Source organism: Pteronotus mesoamericanus, unplaced genomic scaffold (assembly GCF_021234165.1).
Source record: "Pteronotus mesoamericanus isolate MK-2021 breed Mesoamerican mustached bat unplaced genomic scaffold, CSHL_Meso_final scaffold_165, whole genome shotgun sequence".
NCBI classification, from domain to species: domain Eukaryota; kingdom Metazoa; phylum Chordata; class Mammalia; order Chiroptera; family Mormoopidae; genus Pteronotus; species Pteronotus mesoamericanus.
In genome coordinates, this window is record NW_026555307.1 from 4,580,414 (window position 1) to 4,602,790 (window position 22,377).

Consider the following 22,377-nt stretch of genomic DNA (forward strand, 5'->3'; position numbering starts at 1 on the left):
TGTGCACATGCAACATAAGCACTTCCCCCGACGTTTGTACTAAGAAAAAATGGACTTTTGTAAGAAGTGGAATTTATTTGAAATGAGAACTCCATCCTGGAAAATAGACACAGCCCTTGTTTCAACCCCAATGACAGGGCCAGGATGCTGGACTGGTTCTTAGCCTTTCCAACAGGCACAGGGATTTGGCAAGTTTTACCCTGGACACCCTTGGGAAGTTGACTTTTTTCCCTTTGATCTTGCTCAGTTTGCGCATTTCAAAGAACTGAAACAGAGTCCAAAACTCTGACCGAGCTCTAGAAAACAGTTTTGTCCAACTTTTTCCTCAGATAAAATGATTGATTTTATGAATCAGACTACTCAGAGATGCTCATTTATGTTTATAGGTTTGCTTGAAAACTCTGTTTATAACAAGAGATGAGAATCATGGGAAAAAATACTTTGAAGATCACAAACAAACAAAAGAGCAGAAAAATGCTGACAGATTTTTTTTTCTTTTCCAAAACAAGAAAACATTTACAAATTGAGAATGGATAACCCAGAACTTTATTAATTAAATACACAACATTAAAATATGCTTTAATGACACTGAAGACAGATGAAAAGAGAGGGAAAGAAAGAAAGAGAGAGAGTGCAATTGGGGTGCAGAGAAGTAAGTGAGAGAGGGATGGGGGAGGAGGGCAGGGAGGAGTAGCCAAACCTCCATGTCTTGGAGAGAAAAGAGGCAGAGAGCGAACAGGAGAGGCCCATTCTGTGGGACCCAGCGCCCAACCCGAAGGGCTGTTAGTCCTTTCACCACCACTGACAGCTTTCCCAGCTGTTCTTTTTCCTCAAGCAGCTCTGAATAGTGCAGCGGTTCTCAATTGGGGCAATTTTGTACCCCGGTGGACATTTGGCAATGTCTACAGACATTTTTGGTTGTCACAACTAGGTGTAAAGGCACCTGGCATCTAGTGGGTAGAGCCCAGGGATGCTGCCAAATATATTACAATATACAAAAGAGCTCCTACCACAAAGAGTTACTCAGTACAAATATCAATATTGCCATGACTGAGAAATCCTGGAATGGTGTGACTACGTTAGAGCAATTACTGTCTGGATCATAGTTGGCAGCGACTGAAGGAGTTCCAGTGCCCTCTCCCTTCACACCTGCCCCCGCGCCCCCGCCTTTAGGTGTGCCCGCAGATTTTCCAGGAGCACGGAGCTAGCATGTGCACCCTTCCATCTGTTTCAGGGCACACAACAACGCAATCTCAAACTGCTGTTTTACCTTCAGTGGCCATTTCCTGTGTACAAGCTCTTGGGATAAAACTTTAAAAATATGGAATGTCCATACTGGGGAGTTTCGGAACCGTGGAGCCTGTGTGACTCTGATGCAGGGCCACGAAGGATCTGTGAGTTCCTGCCACTTTGCCAGAGACAGTGAGTAATGAACACAGAGGAAGATTCTGTACCCATAGGAGTGCTTGGGCAGAGCTCCTCATGTTTCATTTGCATGAACTTTCCTTAGCACCTAGAGATGATTTTCAGTATCACTGGCAATGAGGGTGGATTTATTTTCCACAGGAACAAAGAAGCCGGGAGGGAGATTCATAGGCACAAGTTTGTAAGTGACAAAAACTCAGCTCAACGTGACTTCATTAACTCCTGTGATGGGAAAGTCCAGGAGCAGGTCTCACTTCAGGTGTGGCTGGGTCCAGACACACAGACAGTGCTCTTGGGAAGCCAACTCTTCTACTCTTCCTCTCAGATTTGCTTCTTTCTTGTGTTGGTATTTCTCCCCAAGTAGGCAGAATGGCATCAGGTTGTTCAGGCCAACGATTCTGGCTGCTGGCAATCCTGGAGAAGGAAGCTCCTTCTGATGGTGCCAGCACAAGTCCCATAGAAGACTCCCATTGACTCAGCTTGAGTCACATGATCATCTCCGAATCAATCACTTTGGCAGGTCATGAATAGTACTGATTGGCCAGGTCTGAGTAACTTGCCCACCCCAGAGTTATACCTTAGGGTCAGTCCACTCTGAACCAGAGAGTCTGATAAGAGGTGAGGGAAATTGGGAAACTAATTCCAGATGAAAGGGCAAGGATGCGAGCAGAGGCAATGACAGGGAGCTGCCATGGCTGCAACCCCAGTGGGGGAAGTGACGGTTCCTGATACCCAGGAGCCAAAGGGTACACTCCTCCATCCCCATGGAGTGTGTGTGTGTATATTGGGAGGAGCACCCAGCAAGTGCGCGCGCGCGCGCGCGCACACACACACACACACACACACACTCAGGGTCTGACCTGAGAAATGCCAGGATTTTTCTGAATAACTTTCCTTCTTCAGAAGCACCCTCTGTGTAAGTCCAACCCCACTATGAGGCACCCCACCAGTTTCTGTCCTTGGCTTTATTGGGTTCAGAACGGCACATAGTCAGTTGTTGCTATTTGTGGCCATATTTCTAGATTTGCCTACTGACTAATATTTATTTACAACCCTGAAGTCAATTCTCAGGGCACTTATGTGAAGTGCAGCAAAAAGTTTGGGTTAGCCTGTGCATACATTTCCAGCTCAACTTGAACAAGGTGCCTTGCTGCCTTCTTCTTTCATCTCTCTTATCATAAAGTATACTTTCTGTGGTCTATTTAGTACGATGTTTTTCAGTTTGAGCTTTTAGTTGGTGATTTAGCTGTTTAAAATGGTACCCTAGCATAATGTTGAAGCACTGTCCAGTGTTCCTAAGTGCAAGAAGGCTGTGATGTGCATTATGGGGAAAACACATGTTAAAGAAACTTCATTTAGGCATGAGTTATAGTGCTGATGGCCGTGAATTCAATAGTAAATGAATAAGAAATATATGTCAAATAAGGTGTCTTTAAAGAAAAACAGACATAAAACAAAGTTATATATTGATTGGTTGAGGAAATGCTATGACCAGAAGCTCACAGGAACCTAACCCTGTCTTTTTCTTAGGAGCAATGGTTCAGTATTTGCTAATTCAGTGTTTGTGATGACATGACAGAATAGAACTACCATTAATAATGAGAATTGACTGTATCTGGGGGTGGGTGAACCATCAGGAAGGGGTTAGAGTGTCCTCAGAGTGAGCCATGAGGCACCTTGCTAATGCAGCCTCAGTCTGCTTTGACTTCACCAGTGGAGGAGGCAGTTGGCTGGGGAAGATGACCCCTCGGGACTCTTTCATTTTGTGTTGCAGCATCTTTTCTCGTATCTGGAGGTTTCGACAAGACTGTGGCTATTTGGGATGTAGGAGAAGGCTACCGGAAGCTCTCCTTGAAGGTACCAATGCCAGCACAAGATAGATCATCTGAGCTTTGTCCCTTAGTCATTCCATGCTGGGTGCTGGATGCTGGGGAGATGGCAGACCTCGATGGTGCACATGGAGCTGACACATTTGTGGGGAAGGACAAACAAATCATCAACAATGATGAGTGAAATGGAAGAACTACAACAGGGACTGTGGGTCTAATCAACAGTGGAAGGGAGGGAAGGGAGGGCCTCATGGAGAAGGTGGCCTTTGAGCCAAGGAATAGATGACAAGGAAGGACTGGATGAGTGAGCATCTTGAGGGTGGGCATCCCAGGCAGATAGAACAGCAAATGCAAAATCTCAGAGATGGGGAAGTGTCTAGGAACAGCAGAAATTACTGTGTGGAAGGCTGAATGCTGCAATGGGGCGTATACCAAAAGCTGTGGGGCTCCAAAATGGAGGGTGTCTATTCAGTGCTTTTGGCTGCACTTTAGAGAAGCCTCCACTCAAAGTAGCTCTATAATAAAGGGGTGGGTTAGCCAAAGCAGCCAGAATCCAATGGTGAGGCAGTCCCAGCACTGGCTCCTTCAGTGCCTCTGTCCCAGGTGCCTTCACCTCAGGATTTCTGTGTACTCCCTGGTCCTATGACTTCATGGCTGCCATTGGCTGGGAGTGCTTGCATCCATGAGCCTTGGTCTCTCTCTCCCCTGTGACCCAAGTGTAGACAATTCCCCTTGCTCACCGCAACATGCAGGCTCCCAGGGCTTGTCTGTCTGAGCTCTCTTCTTTGAGAGTTTGGAGAGGCAAACATAGCAAATAAACAGCTTGATACAGAATGTTCAACCTCCTTGTGCTTTACATTACGTCCCTTTGTCCCTCTATTAGTTTGTTTTACTCACTTTTCTTCTCCTCTCTCCCATCTCTCTATTCTTCCACCCTCAAATTTCTGTCCTTTTGTTCAGGAGTTTAACCTTCTTTCTGGTTTCCTGTCCTCCTGCTGAGCCATGTTGCCTCACTGTCCACCGCTTTCCATGAGGGAAAGGCCGAAGAACTCTAAGGATTCTGTATTAAGTGTCTGACCAACAATGCTATCTCTCTCCTCTGAGCTCCTTTGTATCTGAGGAGAACACTCCCCCATTTTCTTAAGGAATGGTGAATTAGGTTTGCAGTCACTTGAAGCCAAAAGCCCCCTCACCAACTGGACCTCCGAGTAGAATTTCCTAGAACAAAGAAAGCAAGCAAAAACCTGCAAGAGGTACTCTGGTACCAGCTGGGAATACAATAATTCTTTTCCCATCCTGCTGTTTAAAAACCACACACAATGCCATGACATATGCGTGTATCACAAGGCTTTACACTGTATTCCACCTAAATGTCCTTGGTGTAACCAGAGAGGCACAATTAGTTACTCTGAAACGTAACCAACATCGGGTTCTTCACTTTTCCGTTGTTTTTGTTTTTCTTACAAAAGCTTTTCCTCTAGGTCCTTATTAAAACTCTATTTTGCTTCAGGGTCATAAAGACTGGGTGATGGATGTTGCCATTAGCAACAACAAGAAATGGATCTTGTCTGCTTCAAAGGTAAAAGCGGCCAACCTTTGAGTGACTTAAAATCTCTTTTGCCTTTGTGAGAACTGGTAATAACAGAAGGGCTATTGTCAAGTAAAATTCTTGAGCAGGCTCAGTCTGAGAGCCACAGCTGACCAGGTCATCCCCATCCAGGGAGTTGCCTGTACGTGGAAGGCAGGTCCCTCTGTCTGCTCATGTGGGGGTTTGCCAGGTATTTCTGTCTCTGAACCACAGACATTTGAGTTTTGCTGGAGCAAGGGCCTGGCCAGACTGGTGAGTGGTAAAGCCAACAAGGGGCCTTGGAGGGAAAGACATCTGCTTGTAGACAAGCATCAGAGACCATCCTGAGGTCACAGATGGATCTTCCCTCCCTACCTCACTACATCCTGGGATTCCCATTCCAACAGCACATAGCGGCTAGCCCAGGACATCCCGAGGGCTGTCCTCCAGCTGTGAGCACCAGAGAGATGGCTTTTGGAGCCTTTATTGGAGCCATGTCATTCTCTAGGCTGGGAGTTTCTAGGTCTATGAGGCCATGGGCAAGACTCTGCATTCCATGACCAACTTGTTAGGGAGCCAACCTGCGACACTGCCACACCTGACAGAAAAACCATAGTATATAATACATAATAAAAATTCTATGCCTAGATGGTCTTATTTTAATATAAAAATGTGAAAATGATTATCTCAATTATATTTCAGTAAAGCTGGAAAAGAAAGAAGTAAAAATAAAAAACAAAATAAGAAAAATGAGAGTTCATTTGAAATTATGTTGTATTCTGTATTTTTTTACTTTTTTGTTACATAAATGCTATTATTTAAACAAAACAACAATAGGACTATTTAACAGCAGCAATTATTAGTAATTTAATAGTAGAACTAATTAAATAAGTATATTTAAGAAAAATATGTAAATGTTTTATAATATTTCTTTCTATTCTCTGATATAGCTATTTATTTAGATTTTAAAATAGTCTTTATTGTATATTTAAAATTTTTTAGGCTGTATTATGGTACATTCTTAAGATACATAAATGCTAAACTTTATTAAAAAAAGAATATAAATACAATAGGATTAATTAGCTATTACTTGCATTTACTTATATATTTATTTATTACAGCTTTATTGAGACATAACTGACATATAACATTGTATAAGTTTAAAGTGTACAACCTGTTGATTTGACATACTAATATACTGGCCAGTGATTGCCTCCAAAACATTAGTTCATACCTCGATCCTGTCACAGAATTCCGATTTCTTTTTCGTGGTGAGAAAATTTATAATCTATACTCTTATCAAGTTTCAATTATGTAATATAATATTATTAACTATAATCAAAACACTATACATTAGATCACCCAAAATTACTCATTTTATAACTGGAAGGTGGTACCCTTTGACCAACATCTCCTCATTTCTTCCATCCCCAACCCTTGGTAAATGCTATTCTTCTCTCTGTTTCTACTGCAGTCTAAGTGCGATCACTCAGTGTTTGTCTCTCTCAGTCTGACTTATTTCACTTAGCATTATGTCTTCAAGGTCTGTTCATGTTGCTGCAAATGGCAGCATTTCCTTCTTTCTCATGGCTGAATAATATTCCATTGTATATACATGCCACATCTTCTTTATCCATTTGTCCATTGACAAGCGCTTAAGTTGTTTCCCTATCTTGACTATATCTTGAATAATGCAATGAACGTGGGAGTGCAGATATCACTTTGGGGTCTTGTTTTCATTTCCTTTGATATATACCCAGAAGAGGATTGCTGGGTCATACGGTAGTTCTATTCTTTTGTGGACTCTCCACACTGTTTTCCATAGTCACTGTATCAGTTTACACTTCCACCAGTAGTACACAAGGGTTCCCCACATCCTCACCAACACTTACCTCTTGTGATTTTGGTGATAGCCATTCTAACAGGTATGAGGTGATGATATCTCATTGTGGTTTTGATTTGCATTTCCCTGATTATTAGTAATACTGAGCACCTTTTTCATGTACCAATTGGCCATTTGTATGTCTTCTTTGGAGAAATGTCTATTCAGTTCCTCTGCCCATTTTTTAATTGGAATTTTTTGTTATTGAGTTGTATGAGTTCTTTATATATTTTGGATATTAACCCCTTATCAGATACATGATTTGCGAATATTTTCTTCCATTCCATAGGCCTCCTTATCATTTTGTGTATTTTGCTATGCAGAATATTTTGAGTTTGACTTAGTCCCACTTACTCATTTTCACTTTTGTTTCTTGTGCTTTTGGTGCTGTATCTGAAGAATCGTTGCCAAGACCAATATCCATGAGCTTTTCCCCTATGTTTTCTTCTAGCAATTTTACACTATTGGGTCTTAAGCTTTTTGAGTTAATTTTTGTGAGTGGTGTGAGATAGGGGTCCCATTTTATTTTTTTGTGTGAGGTGATCCAGTTTTCCCAACACCATTTTAAGAATGAATCAACTAACTTTTCTCCGTTAAATATTCTTGGCTCACTTGTCAAATATTAGTTGACTAGATGTGTGATGGTTTATTTCTGGGTTCTCTATTTTTATGCCAGTACCTCACTATACATTTGTGGTATAGTTTGAAAACAGGAAATGTGGTGTCTCCAGCTTTGTTCTTCTTTCTTAGGATTGTTTTGGCTATTTGGGGTCTTTTGTCATTCCACAAAAATTTTAGAATTGTTTTTTCTGCTTTTATAAAAAATGCCATTGAAATTTTGATAGAGATTGTATTAAATCTCTATCAGTTAATTCTTTTGATCTAGGAGCACAGAATATCTTTTATTTGTTTGTGCCTTTTGAACTTCTTTTATCAAAATCTCATAGTTTTCAATATATAGATCTTGCCCTTCCCTGGTTAAAATTATCCCTAAGTATTATATTGTTTTGATGCTATTGTGAATGGGATTGTTTTCTTTATCCCTTTTCCATTATTAGTGTATAAAACCACAAATGATTTTAAAAAATCCAAAATGTATTTATTGGGATGGATGCCACTCATCTTGACTCAGGGTGCTTTCAGTGCTCCCTCCTTCTGAGGAAGCATCCTCTGTGACCCTTGCTCTTCCTCCCGTTGGCTGACAGAAGACAGTGGAGCAGGCAACACACAAAACTGCCATTTATGCATGGCTAAGACAGTGGCGATCTTGTAGCATTTCACAACCGTGAAGTAGGAATCTCAGATCTGCACCAGGCACTTATAGTGTTTCCTTTTCTCTTCTGGAGAAGGATGAAAGAGATCCTTAGTGAGAGGCATGTCATCACTGGGAGTTTGCCACTGCTAGTAAGACCACAACTGATTTCTGTATGTTGATTTTGTATCTTACAACTTTACTGACTTTGTTGATTACTTCTAACAGTGTGTATGTGCGTGTGTGGTGTCTTTAGGATTTCCTAAATATAAGACTATGTCATCTGTAAACAAAGACAACTTTATTTCTGTCCTTCCACTTTGGATTTTTTTTATTTCTTTTTCTTGTCTGATTGCTCTGACTAGAACTTTCAGTACTATGTTAAATAGGAGGGCTTGCTTAAGGCAAAGATAAACGTTAACTAAGAAAGTTTTAGGCCTGAGGATTGATGACTACCCACCATGACCTGCCCAGTTAGGAATTTGTGATCAGAGTACCCTGTGAAGCTACTTTTGGTCACTTGAGCTTGTCAGATTTATTACAGAGTCCTTTTTTGTTCACAGATTAAAAACTTTTATTATCAAAGACCCAACATCACAGTTAAACAAATTACATTCCTTTTTAGGAGTGTTGTTGTATGCATATTATGCAGGGCATTTAACAGGTAAGATCTTTCATTTATTTTGGTAAGAAGTTAATAGACTGAATAGAATTTGCCAAAGTTTACATTTGCGTTGTTTGTTGAATACGTAAATGTCTAGTTTGTATTTAGGTGTCAGTATGCTTTTGTTTTATGTTCTCTGCAGTTTCATTAAAATTTCACAGAAATCAAGAAGGTGATTTGAAACTCCAACTCTTATTTTTTTTTAAAGATTTTATTTATTTATTCTTACAGAGAGGGGAAGAGTGGGAGAGAAGCATTAATGTGCGAGAGACATTTCGATCAGTTGCCTTTTGTACGCCCTCAACTGGACACCTGGCCCCCCACCCAGGCATGTGCCCTGACCAGGAATTGAATGGGCAACCTTTTGGTTCACAGGCCAGCACTCAATCCACTGAGCCACACCAGCCAGTGTAGAAACTCCAACTTTCAAATCAAAGTATCTAAAAGCTAGGAGGAACATTTTTTTGTTGTTATTGTTGCCATAATTGGATAAACCACTTTTTTTTTGTTGCTATGATTGGACAAATCACTTGATATGCTATAGAAAGTATTATTACTGGTAAAACCTGACAGCTCTACACTGCGAGGGGCCAGCACATACTTGTATGTAACCAAACTTTCCCCTTTTGTACTCCCACAGGACATTTAGCTGCAGCTGCTGAATCAGGAAATGTAACATAGTGTATTGGATTTTATTGCTGCTATAATAAATCACCAGAGACTACCACTCAAACAACGTAAATTTAATATCTTACAGTTCTGTAAAATAGAAATGTGGCAAGGTCTCACTGGATTGAAATCAAAGTGTCAACAAGACTGTATTCCCTTCTGAAGGTTCTAGGGGATAATCCATCTTCTTGCCCTTTCCACCTTCTAGAAACCACCCACATGTCTTGGCATGTGGCTCCCTCCATCTTTAAAGCCAGCAACATTGCCTCTCTCTTCCATAGTCACATATTCCTCTGACTGAATGTTCTGCTTTTAAGGATCATTGTGATTATGTTGGACTCACCTGGATAATTCAGAATAACCTCCCCAATAGCTAATTAGCATACTTAGTTAATTTGCAGCCTTGATTCCCCTTTGTCATGTAACCTAACATGTTCACAGGTTCTGCGGACTGGGATGTGGACTTCCCTGGGGGAAGGGCATTGTTCTGCTGAACACTCAGTTTTGTAAGACTGATTTGATAACAGATGTTCATTTGATAGTATGTCTAAATCAATTCAGAAATCACTAGATCTCTTTTCTAAGGAGCTCTGCTGTTTTTCTTTTTAAAAATAGATTTTACTTTTTTAAAGAAGCTTTAGATTTACAGAAAAATTGAGCAAACAGTAAAGAGAGTCCTCATGTATGCCCTCCTCCTGACACTTTTCACTATTATTAATATCTTGCATTAAGTGTGGTATATTTGGTATAATTGATGAACCAATATTGATACATTATTAATTGAAGTCCATAATTTGTTTCATTCTTCATGTTATATGGGTTTTGCCAAATGCATGTCATGTATCCACCATTACAACATAACATAGGATAGTTTCACTGCCCTAAAAACTCTCTGTGCTCTATCTGTTCATCCCTCTGCTGCTTACTTGAACCCCTGGCCACCCCTGATCATTTTACTGTCTCTGTAGTTTTGCTTTTCCACAATGTCTTATAGTTGGCTGCATACAGTATGCAGCCTTTTCAGATGGGCTTGTTTCACTTAGCAGTATGCATTTAAGTGTCCTCCATGTCTTTTCATGTCTTCACAGCTCATTTCTTCTTAGCACTGAATAATATTCCACTGCTGAAGGACATCTTGGTTGCTTCCAAGTTTTGGTAATCATGAATAAAGCTTCTAGCAACATCCATGTGCAGGTTTTTGTGTGGATATAAGTTTTCAATTCCTTTGGGTAAATACCAAGAAGTGTGATCAAGGAATTATACGGTGAGAGTATATTTGGTTTTGTAAGAAGCTGCCAAACTGTCTTCCAAATTGGCTGTTACCATTTTGCATTCCCACCAGAAATGAATGAGAGCTCCTGTGGCTCCACATACTCACCAGCACTAGGTGTTGTCAGAGTTCTGGGTTTTGACATTCTAATAGATATGTAGTGGTGTCTTGTCTTCATTTGCAAATCACTGATGATGTATGATGTGGAACATATTTTCACATACTTATTGGCCATTTATATGTTTTCTTTGTTGAGGTCTCAAGATCTTTGGCTTTTTTTAAAAAAAACTGGGTTGTTTGTTTTCTTATTGTTGAGTTTTAGAGTTCTTTGTTTATTTTGGATAACAGTCCTTTTATCAGATGCCTCTTTACAAATATTATCTCCAGCCCGTGGCTTCTCTTTCTATTCTCTTGTGTCTTTCACAGAGCAGAACAATTTAGTTTGAATGAAGTTTAGCGTTCACGTATTGTGCCTTTGGTGTTGTATCTAAAAAGTCATCACAAAATCCAAGGTTTTCTAGATTTTTTCCCATGTTAATTCTAGGAGTTTTCTAGTTTTGTATTTTACATTTAGCTCTGTGATACATTTAGAGTTAATTTTTGTGGGTATAAGGTCTGTATCTAGATTCAGTTTCTTTTTAACTTTTTAAAAAATATTTAATTTTTTCAAAAGATTTTACTTATTCATTTTTAAAGAGAGGGGAAGGGAGGGAGAAAGAAAGGAAGAGAAACATTAATGTGAGGTTGCCTCTCACGCACCCCCTCCTGGGGACCTGGCCCACAACCCAGACTTGGGTTCTGACTAGGAATCAAACCTGTGACCTTTTGGTTTGCAGGCTGGCACCCAATCCACTTAGCCACACAAGCCAGGGTCTTTTTTACTTTTGCATGTGGATGTCTTATTGCTGTGGTATCATTTGTTGAAAAGACTGTAATTTCTCCATTGTATATTCTTTGTTCCTTTGTCAAAGATCAGCTGGCTATATTGAAGTGAATCTATTTCTGGTCTCTCTCTTCTGCTACACTGATCTGCCTATTGTCTTGCCAATATCGCACTGTCTTGATTACTGTAGTTTTATAGTAAGTCTTGAAGTTAGGTAATATCAGTCCCCTAACTTTGTTCCTCTCCTTTAGTATCATGTTGGCTATTCTGGATATTTTGTTTCTCTGTATAAACTTTAAAATCAGTTTGTCAATATCCACAAAATAACTTGTTGGAACTTTGACTGGGATTACACGTAATCTATAGATCAAACTGGGAAGAACTGATATCTTGAGAAGGTTTAGTTTTTCTATCCATAAATCTTTCCATTTATGTAGTTCTTTGATTTTATTCATTAGAGTTTTCCTTATATAGATCTTGTATATATTTTGTTAGATTTATACCTAAGTAGTTCATTTTTGGGGGTGCTAATGTAAATTTAATTGTGTTTTCAATTTGAAAGTCTACTTGTTTATTGCTGATATATAGGAAAATCATTAATTTTTGTATATTAACTTTGTATCCTGCAACCCCACTATGATCATTTATTAAACCCAAGAGTTTTTTTTTTTTACCACGTATGACATTTGTGTTGGCATATAACAATTTAAAAGGGTCCCCATTACATTACACATCCCACTGAGTAAGAGTCGTTGAGCCTTCTACATTTATTCTCATTGGGTAATTTTTTTCCCTCAAATTATAATTTAATTCCCAACACTTGATTTTTAACTCCGACAAAAGGGAACAATAGCAATTCCTTAAAGTAGGCTGTAATGGGAAAGACATTTTTGTCTTTTATATTAAAATTCTAAGATATTGAAAATATACACAAAGACTGAGAGACGACCTTCTTAAACATTTATTCTGGAAATACCCTTTGGTTCATTTTCATTTCCCTTCTTTAGGCAAAAGGGAATCTGTCAATGGAGGTTTCAAAAGTTATTATTTTCTGGCACTTGTAAACAAATATCCTTACCAAGAGAAACCATTTGACTTTTAAACCCGAGTCTTTTTTAACTGACTCTTTCAGATTTTCTGCATAGACCATCATGCCATCTTTGAACAAAGACAGTTTTATGTCTTCTTTTCCAATCTTATATGCTTTCTTTTCTTGTCTTGTTGTATCACCTAGGACAACTAATTTACTTTTGTTTCTATAAATTTGCTTGTTCTGGACATTACATATAAATGTAATCATACTGTATACAGTTTTTGTGACTGGCTTATTTCACTTAGTATATGTTTTTCAAAGTTTATTCATGTTGTAACATGTATTAATATTTCATTTCTTTTTGCTGCTCAATAATATTTCATTGTATATATCAGATTCTAGTTATCTATTCATCAGTTGATAGAAATGGGATTATTTCCACCATTTTGGCTATTATGAATACTACTGCTATGAAGATTCATAAACAAATTCAAACTCGTTGTTTGAACATCTGTTTTTTATTCTTTTGGGCATATACCCAGGAGTAGATGCCAGGTCACATGGTAACTGTATTTATTTACTCTGAGAACTGCCAGAATGTTTTTCAAAATACACAACACTTACTTTCTCACCAGCAGCATAGGAAGGTTACAATTTCTCCACATTTTCACTAATTTTATTCTTTTTGATTGTAGTAATCCTAACAGCTATGAAGTGGTATTTTGTAGTTTTGATTTGCTTTTCCCTGATGGCCAATAATGTTGAACATCTTTTCATGTGTTTATTGGCCACTTACATATCTTCACTTTCCTGACGCATGTTCTTTGAGGCACAAAAGTTTTAAATTTTGGTGAAGTCTAGTTTATCTAGACTATCTATTTTGTATTTTGTTGCTTGTGTTTTGGTGACAGATCTAAGAAACCACTGCCTAGTGCAGTGTTATGAAGATTTACCCCTATGTTTACTTCCAAATTTCCTAGTTCTTCTAGCTTTATAGTTTTAGGTCTTGGTAAAAAAAAAAAAATGACCATAAATGTGAGGATTTATTTCTGGACTCTCAATTCTATTCCATGGACCTATGCTTCTATCCTTGTACCTGAACCAGCATGTCTTGATAACTGTAGCTTGTAGTAAGTTTTGACATACGGAAGTTTGAAACCTCTAAAGTGTTCTTGTTCAAATTACTTTGGCTATTCTAGGTCCCTTGAATTTCCATATGGATTTTAGGATCAGTTAGTGAATTTCTGCAAAGGAGTCAGCTGGGATTTTCGTAGGGATTATGTTCAATCTGTAAATCATTCTGTGAGGTATTGTTATCTTATCAATATTAAATTTTCTAACTCATTGAACATGAGATATCTTTTAATTCATTTATATCTTCTTTAGTTTCAACAATATTTTTTAGATTTTGATCTGTGAGTTTTGCTCATCTTTTGTTGTATCTATTCCTAAGCATTTTGTTCTTCTCGGTGCTAAATGGAATTGTTTATTTAATTGCATTTTCAGATTCATATTGTTCATTGCAAGTATATAAACATACAATTGATTTTTGTGTATTGATTTTATATCCAGCAATCCTACTGAGCTATTAGCTCTAAGAGCTTTTTAGTGGATTCCTTCGGATTTTCTATATACTAGGTCATGTAATCTTCAAATAGAGATTGTTTTACTTCTTTTACAATCTGGATGCCTTATATTTCTTTTTTTTTCCACATTAGTATCTTTGTGGAAGATGAAAAACTTCTGAATAATTTAGAACTTGCATGTCTTGCCCCAGACTTACCATATGTGCTTTTCACATCCCTTTCTCCACCAAACCTAATCCCTAATTATTTTCTGCATATTGTGCAGGATGATTTTGTTCTGGTTATTTATCCCTCAGTTTAGTTTCTGTGTCTGTTTATTTGTCATTAAACACAGTTGCATTGCCTCCATTCCTGGTTTTGCTGTCATGCTAGCATTGTTCTTGTAAATGTTCTCATTTTCATTATACTAACTCTTACAAAATATGATCATGATATTCACAATGTTAAAAATTCTACCAGCATTATCTTGAAACAAAGCACAGCAGTTAATCCGTAGGTAGAATCAAAGGCAAAACTGTTAAAACTCAGAATTGCAATACAGTTCAGTTGAATAGTTAAGTTGCATCACTGGAAGTGAACCACAGTACTGTAATGGATAATCTATTATTGTGACTGCAAATTGTGGAAAACAGTGATTGACTTATGGAAGGTGGATCATCTATGCATATCCATTTGGCGTGATAAATATTTTGCTTTCAACTCCTATTTTGGGGGTCATTGCTGAAAAATGGGACTTTATGCACCTTGAAAGGTGTTTGCTGGTCCATGGTACTTGCAGGACAAAAGATGGAAAGGTGCTGGAGAAACTGAGACAGTTGGTCACTCTAACTCTGCTCCTCTGCAGGTCAAGGTTCTCCACACGAAGCCTGATGCGATGCAGCTCCCTGGCTCCCAAAGTGAGCTTAGAGAGCTCACTTTGTGACTGCTGGTTTGCTGTTTAACTTGTTCTAGGATAGGACCATGAGACTATGGAACATTGAAGAAATTGACAAAATTCCTTTGGTAATGGAGTACAAAAAGGCTCTGGGCTTAAAGGTGAGACAGGTTGGTATTGGGTAAAATTAAGCCCAATGAAGACTTTCATTAGTTACTACTACAAATTAATTTATTCTTTGAACAAACATTTATTGAGCAACTGGGGGTAAAACGATGAAAAAACAGATTGAAATCCTTGCCCTGAGGGAGTTTAAATTTTAAAAGAGGAGAAAAACAAAGATATGAGAAAAATAGTGGGTCACATAATGATAAGTAATTTGGAGAAAAATAACATAGGGAAGGGGAATGAGAGTGCTGGAGGTTTGCTCTACTTCAAAGGGTAGACAGGATAGGTCTTATTGAGAAGGCAACATTTGTTCAATCACTTGCAGTGGTGAAGGAGAGGGAGTGAGATGTGCAGATGTTTAGGGGAAGAACTTCCCAACAGAGGAACAGCCAGTGTGGAGACCCTGAGGCAGGAGTCAGCCTGATGTATTTGAGGAGTGGAGCGAGTGAGGGGGACTGGGAAATGAGGTCTGAGGGAACATGGGGCACATAGCTGGACACTGTGTGAGCCTCCTACACTCCAGCAGCAGACCCTCTGGCCAGGTCCTCAGTGCCCCATTTCCCATGGAAGGGGCTCAGGTGCCTGTTTCTCTAGCAAAAGATCATGGTGGTAGAGTGGACATATCTTCTGCTTTCCCAGATGCAGCCACAGCTGGTCACAGAGGTTCTCCCTGGGCAGTACAGGCCTGTCCCTGCTAGGACCACAGAGCAGACATCTGGCTGCCACTTTAAGAGGCTGAGAAGTTTATGCGGGGCCCTTGAGTTTTCCTTCCTTTAGAATCTCACAGCTACCTAGGCTTGTCTCCTCTTAGGAGGTCTGGCTGGGAGCCATTGCTTCTGGGAATGACTAATTTGGGAGCAGCACTGTAGGGCAGGGAAGTGAGGGGTGGGACCCACATGGACTTCATCTTCGTGGCCAGCTGGTGCTTATGGCCTTTGTGGTCATGTTGGCCCTCAGGCTCGGAAGCTGACTGGCTGCAAAGCAGTGCTTGCCTATGTCCTCCACTTGCCAGTGGGACCTGCCTCCTCTGAGCCCTGTCATTCTGGCACTGGGACATGAGAAATTATACTGTAGAATGAAGACAGTTTAAAAAAAAAAAGGCTGGGTTTTCTCAGAGGCCAGATTTCTCAGAGGGCCTGCTCCATGTAGGGTTTGCCCCATCTCTCCTGCAGGCCTTAGTGTCTTGAAATAGGCAAGGGTGGCAAAGTACAGGGGATTGGGGTGCCAGAGCAGGGACATGCCACCTTGCAGGCTTGTCTTAGGGGACTGAGTTGTGGTGAGGACTCCCAAGAGACCTCTTCCTATGGCCTGAGAGTCCAGCCCATGGTGACGCTCACTTGTTTGCGGGAAGCAGATGCAGTGAGTGTGGCATTCACTGTTCTCTGTGTGCTTTGGCCAGAATCAGGCTCTGAGATGGAGGAGGATGCTTAGCAACTTCATCATCTAGTAAAAATTCCTGCTTTATCAGAAATTTTGATTATTTGCTTCTCATGGTTTTGTAAAAGTGAGGTGTACCCAGGATGTCAAACAATTAGGATATCCCCTTGGCCCCATAGTTCTGCTCTGCACAGAGCAGAGGTTGGGGTTAGACCCCTGTGCCCGGTCCTCTCCACTGCCAAATGACTTGCCACTCCTGCCCCCAGGACCCTCGTGGCAGGGGACATGAGCTGGAAGAATCTGCATGACTTTTGGGAAGAAGAGAGGAAGAAGCCTGTGTTCATTCTCTCTCAGTGGCCTATAATTTCCACCCTTGTATGGGGAAAGATGCCAGAGAGGAGAAGAAACTCTTACCCTGACCTAACCCAAGGTGGTTGGATCAGGTGGGAGAATTCTAACTGCATGCCTTGATCCCTTCTAACTAGCACCTCCTTTCTGCTTTTAAATATTTCATGTTAGTGCGAAGAATGTGACAGGCCTTTCTTCACTTATGAAAGTGACATCTTTTCCGAAGGAGTCACCAAATGTGTGTTCTGCCGGACGGATACAAAAGACTTGTCAGCAGAGACCCCATCATTACCAGAAAAGGACTCCTCAGCAGGCGAGAGCAGCCGGGGCAAGGATGACTGATGGCCACCTGGCCGTTTGAGCGTCTTGAGTATAGGCCACCTGTCATGTAGGTTTCAGGGCTCTGCAGAGATCTTTCTCTGGGGCCCTTCCCTGGCTGGGTTGGGCCTATCAAAGGCAGGAGCCAAGCCCTCACTGGGCTCCCACCACCGTGCCACCTCCTCAGCATTTTTTTTTCTTTTTCCACAGCACACTTATTGAATGGGATTGGATGCTTTGTTTTTAGTTTTTAGGCAGAATAAACTTAGAGCCTTTTGGAAAACTAATATGCATGTGAATTCCAGAAGCATTTTTGTTATTTATAAGCTTATGTCTTATTCATCCAGACACATCTGGATTCCCATTCTAGTCTCTGGAGTTGCCCTGTAAGGCAGCCCTCTGGGGCTGGCACTAGCAGCCTCTGAGGAAGGGCTTGTGGAATGAAGAGGAAGTTGTGTGAGGCCCCCTCTGTGGAGGATACTGTGTGGATCCCTCTCTGCCTAATGCTTCCAGATGGCCACCTGCCCATAGCAGAGGACGGTCTGGTTAGGCATATGGCGGGCATTTTCATCACAGAATGTTTCATGCTGTCCATCCCAGACTTATCAATTTCCAGCATGCCTCTCCCTGCTCCCACAGCATATCTACAACACAATTACTTCATAAGTGAAGGTTTCTGTTGACAAACATAAAGGGCTTCCTTTTGCATTTGGTATTGCTCACATGATTTCCATCAAGTATCATTCATAAGCCCCTTGGTCCATTTTAAAAACCTAATTGTGGTACTGCTTTATTTAGTGTTAATTGACTGGCATCCAATAATTCTGCTCAGGAGCACCATAACCTTATAGTCATTCTTTGGGTCAAGTCCTGTGCTTTGTGATGCCCTTCTCAGTCACAACCCTGGTGACTGCTCAGACTCAGCTGGCTGGTCAACAGTTATCCATTTATGGAATGATGTATGAACATGTCAAAATTCTAACTCGTGCTCTCTCAGCCATTCAACTCTCCTTCGAAGAAAAGTCCTATTGCTTGTGGTCTCCATTTTCCGACACATACACGTATACTACTTTTTGCTGTGGAGGACGGGTGGGCTACGTGCACCAACACTGCCCTCATTGATGGGCACTTAGGTTGTCTCTCATTTGTTTGCTATTACAAATAATAACAGAATGAATCTTCTTGTGCATATAATTTTTTTCCCTAAAATCTACATTTCTGTGGAGGAGACTCTCCCACCCAAGTAGATGCTGGGTGAATAGATTAGCAGGGTATGGTTTTATTGATGCTCAAAGGCCTCGATAGTGTTGGGACAAAGTGGCTGATATTTCTGAATAAGGAGACCCAGACTGGGCAAATGACAAGCCTGGGTAGGTAGGGACTTGCCTGGCAACAGAATCCTCCCCATGAATGGTGTTGGTGCTCCAAGGCCAGCAGCCCCGGTCCCGTGAAGCTCTCGATGCCTGTATCCCCGGACCCTTCCCCTCTCAGGGTCTGCCGGAGAAGAAACACAATTGAAGGTCTGAGTCTGGTCTCGACCGGCAGGCAGATGAGCCTCCAGGATAACAGGGCCTTCGATACCAATCGTTAGAGTGCGGCCGAGGTGGCCTACTAAGGAGGGCTCCAGTGCGATGGGTCCGATGCGTGGTCACCGTGGGACCACCTCGGGGTGTGCGCCCTGACACATCGCCGCTGTAGCCCGCAGCCCGGCCGCGTTAGAGGGGCGGGGATCCCCGGAGCGGGAGGGAACTCGGTCTCGCCGGACAGCCTCGTGGAGTTTCCTGTGCCAGCTCTGGAGGGCAAAAGGCCCGGAACTTGAGTTAATATTCTCCAAAGAAGGAAGCCACCCCGGCCTCACGGCCCAACGAGGACACTAAAAAGATCCGAAAGAGAACACTGCCCCGGTCCAGCACACCGTGCACTGCGCGAACTTCGGACCTCGGTGCCCCCCGGTTCCACCTCAGCCACTAATTTGGGCAAAAGTCTATCTCACGCATGCGCTGGGCGCCGACAAAACTTGTGCGCATGCGTGCGACTGGTGGAGTAACTACTGATGAGACATAGATTCTCGCGGTACCCGTGCGGGCGGCGCCGTGGCTTAGTTGGTTAAAGCGCCTGTCTAGTAAACAGGAGATCCTGGGTTCGAATCCCAGCGGTGCCTCAACCGAGCGTCTCGGCTCACTTTTTCCCAATTTCCAGTTTTGCTCGGCCCCTCAACCATTCTCACCCCGATTTGGTGGTGTGAACTGGGTTCTGAGGAATCATTTTGGCCGACCCCATGCCAGCGGGATGGGCCTTAGCCCTCCTTGAACTCAGCTTCTCGGGTCTCCGGGAGCTGTAGCACATCCTCCAGTCGGGCAGCTGTGCACAGCAGACACCCACAAGAGGCGTCGCGGGACTTCCAGGTTGCAGCGGTGTGTGAGGAACCATGGAAACACTCCCACCTCCGCGACCACGGCCTGGGGCGGGGCGGGCGGGGGCGGAGCCGATAGTCCCGGCGGTTGCTGTGGGTGCGCGAGGACACGGGGATCCTCTGACGATTTCTCCGGTTAGCGGCAGGCTGCACGCCACGCCTTTAGCCTCTTAAAAGTCTGCTGACTTTCTCCTCTCTCACCCCTGCAGTCGCTGCCACTGCTTCACAGATGGAAGACTGGGGTTTAGTGAGGTCAAATGAGGCCCAAAGTCAGGGGCGCCAGGGAGAGCGGAGGATTGAATACGGCCTATGTGTCCACCAGGCTGATCTTGGGAGAGAACGGATCAAGCAGTACTGTGAGTTTGGGGCCAGCTTCTCTAGAGGGTCAGCTCTGAGCCTACGCCCTAAGGTCCGGGCTGGGTGAAAATACAACGTCGGGGAGCCTGACCCAGAACAATTGCATCGAAGTCTCTGGGGGCGCGAAGAGGCACTGGAATTAAACAAAACAAAACAAAACAAAAACGTTACCCAGGAATCTTCATGTGAAACTCAACAAAGTTCATGTCAGTTGCAACAGGACAGTTTCAACGAGCTGTAGAAATTGCAGCTATGGCATCAGCCTGTGTTCCCAGTAGTCAAATTCACCTGCCCCAGAATCAGCTCTTCTCTGTGTTTCACCCATGGGTCCGAGTTTATTATCTGCTTTTTAAATTTTGTTTTGGGGTCAATTTCTTGCGCTTTACAGGTTGGTTATTTTAATTGACATTGCAAAGAACAACTTGTTGCAGTTCTGATAGAAACATCAGAGATGAGTTTATTTGTAAGTATTTTTCTGGCACATCTTTACTGCTACCCTGAGGTACTGAGTTGGCCAAAAAGTTCGTTTGGTTTTTTTCTTTCCCCCCCTGTAAAATGGCTCTAAGTAGCTCTTAGCTGTCTTTAACTTCATTCGAAACAATTTTGTTAGATTGTATTATGACAGCTGTCATATCAGCATACATTTAAAAAACCTTACTAAAATTGGTGAATTTTTGTGTAGCTATTTTAATAGTGAAGATGGAAGAAAATATGCAATTTTTTCGCATATTATGCTTTATTATTTTAAGAAAGGTAAAAATGCAACTGAAACTTAAAAAAAAAAAAAAGATTTGTGCTGTGTATGGAGAAGGTGCTGTGACTGAGCCAATGAGTCAAAAGTGGCTTGTGAGAAGTTTTGTGTTGGAGATTTCTCACTGGACAATCTATGGTTCGGTAGACCAGTTCAAATTAATAGCGATCAAATGGAGACATTAACCGAGAACAACCAGCTTCTACCGTGCGGGAGATAGCTGACATACTCAAAATATCCAAATCAGTGAGATTATTGGTGAAAATGATGACTGTGTCTTTTATTTTACAGAAAAAACTAAATGGACTTTTTGAGCATTCGGCTATTAGGTGGCCAAGGGGAGAGGTTTAATTTCACTCAATTTTTTTTTAAATTTTTAGTTTTCAGAGTATAAGTTTTGCACATTTTTGGTTTAATTTATCCTTCAGTATTTTCTTCTGTTTGATGTTATTGTAAAAGGAATTGCTTTCTTAATAGAATTTTCAGATTGTTAATTGCAAATGTATAGAAATACAGTTGATTTTGTATTTTAATCTTAAATCCTGCAACCTTACTGAATTCTTTTATTCTAATAGGTTTTTAGTGAATTCCTTAGAGATCTTCTATTCCCTTGGATTTTCTGTATACAAATTCTGTGTTCTGTGACTAGTTTTACTTCTTTTTTTCTCCCATTCTGAATGTCTCTTATTTTATTTTCATGCCTAATTGCTTTGTCTAGAACCTCCAGTACAATATTAAATAGAAGTGGTGAGAGCACACATTTTTGTTTTTTTTTCTGATCTTAGGGGCATCCAGTTTTTTGTACCACATACTTTATGAAATATGATGTTAGCTGTGGATTTTTAATAGAATCCTTTTATCAGGTTGAAGAAATTCCCTTTGATTCCTAATTTGCTGACTGTGTTGTTTTTTGCTTGTTAAGATAATTATATGTTTTTTATTTTCTATTCTACTGATATGGTGTATTACATTAATTCATTTTCAGATGTTAAGCCAATGTTGCATTATTTGGATAATTTTCATGTGTTTTTAACATAAATGATCAACATGTTATTTTTGAAAGTCTTTCCAGATGGTGCCCTTGGTCTCTTTATATTCTCCTTTACCACTTCCCAGGGGTCCTGGCTTGGCTGTGCATCTGTTACCTGACTCAGAAGACCCCTCTCTTGCTGGTGGACATTGGGGTGGTATGGGTTTTCTTTTTTTCTGAATGTCACCACAATAGACAAAGCTGGGATGGCACTTACCTCACATGTAGGTTTTTTTGTGCTGGAATTTTTCTGTTTTTAATTGATTTTAGACAGAGGGAGGAAAGGGGGGGGGGAGAGAGAGAAACACTGATGTGTCGTTTGACTTATTTGTGCATTTTTTGGTTGATTCTTGTATGTGCCCTGATCTGGGATAAAACCCACAACCTTGGTGTATTGGGATGATGCTCTAACCAACTGAGCTGCTAGGCCAGGGCCTATGTGCATGTGAGCTTTTCAAAGACAAAGTTGAGAGAGGATTTCTGAATGTAGTATGTACAAGCCACACTGATTTCCCACTCCTTGAGCTTTTCTGGAGTACACATTCCGTCATACCTTGCCAGATCTGAAGCCTGCCAATATCAGGGACACTTTTGTAAAATGTCATCTCATTGTTATTTTAATCCATATTTTCCTTACTTTCAAAGTGGAGTTGGGGATCTTTCTAGGAGCTTATTGGACCT

At 41.2% G+C, this 22,377-nt stretch overlaps 1 protein-coding gene and 1 non-coding gene across 2 annotated transcripts in view; both read left to right on the forward strand.

Annotated features, from left to right (window-relative positions):
- Positions 1-17,169, forward strand: part of WDR88 (WD repeat domain 88) — a 41,168-nt gene extending 23,999 nt beyond the window's left edge. Inside the window, exons 7-11 of the mRNA XM_054588801.1 lie at positions 1,235-1,422; positions 3,200-3,282; positions 4,765-4,833; positions 15,012-15,104; positions 16,999-17,169. Coding sequence (XP_054444776.1) covers positions 1,235-1,422; positions 3,200-3,282; positions 4,765-4,833; positions 15,012-15,104; positions 16,999-17,169 — 604 coding nt within the window. The remainder of the gene's footprint in view (positions 1-1,234; positions 1,423-3,199; positions 3,283-4,764; positions 4,834-15,011; positions 15,105-16,998) is intronic.
- Positions 17,170-19,232: 2,063 nt separating this feature from the next.
- Positions 19,233-19,306, forward strand: TRNAT-AGU (transfer RNA threonine (anticodon AGU)). Its single transcript has one exon. It is a non-coding gene; the product is annotated as a tRNA-Thr (tRNA).
- The last annotated feature ends 3,071 nt before the right edge of the window (positions 19,307-22,377 follow it).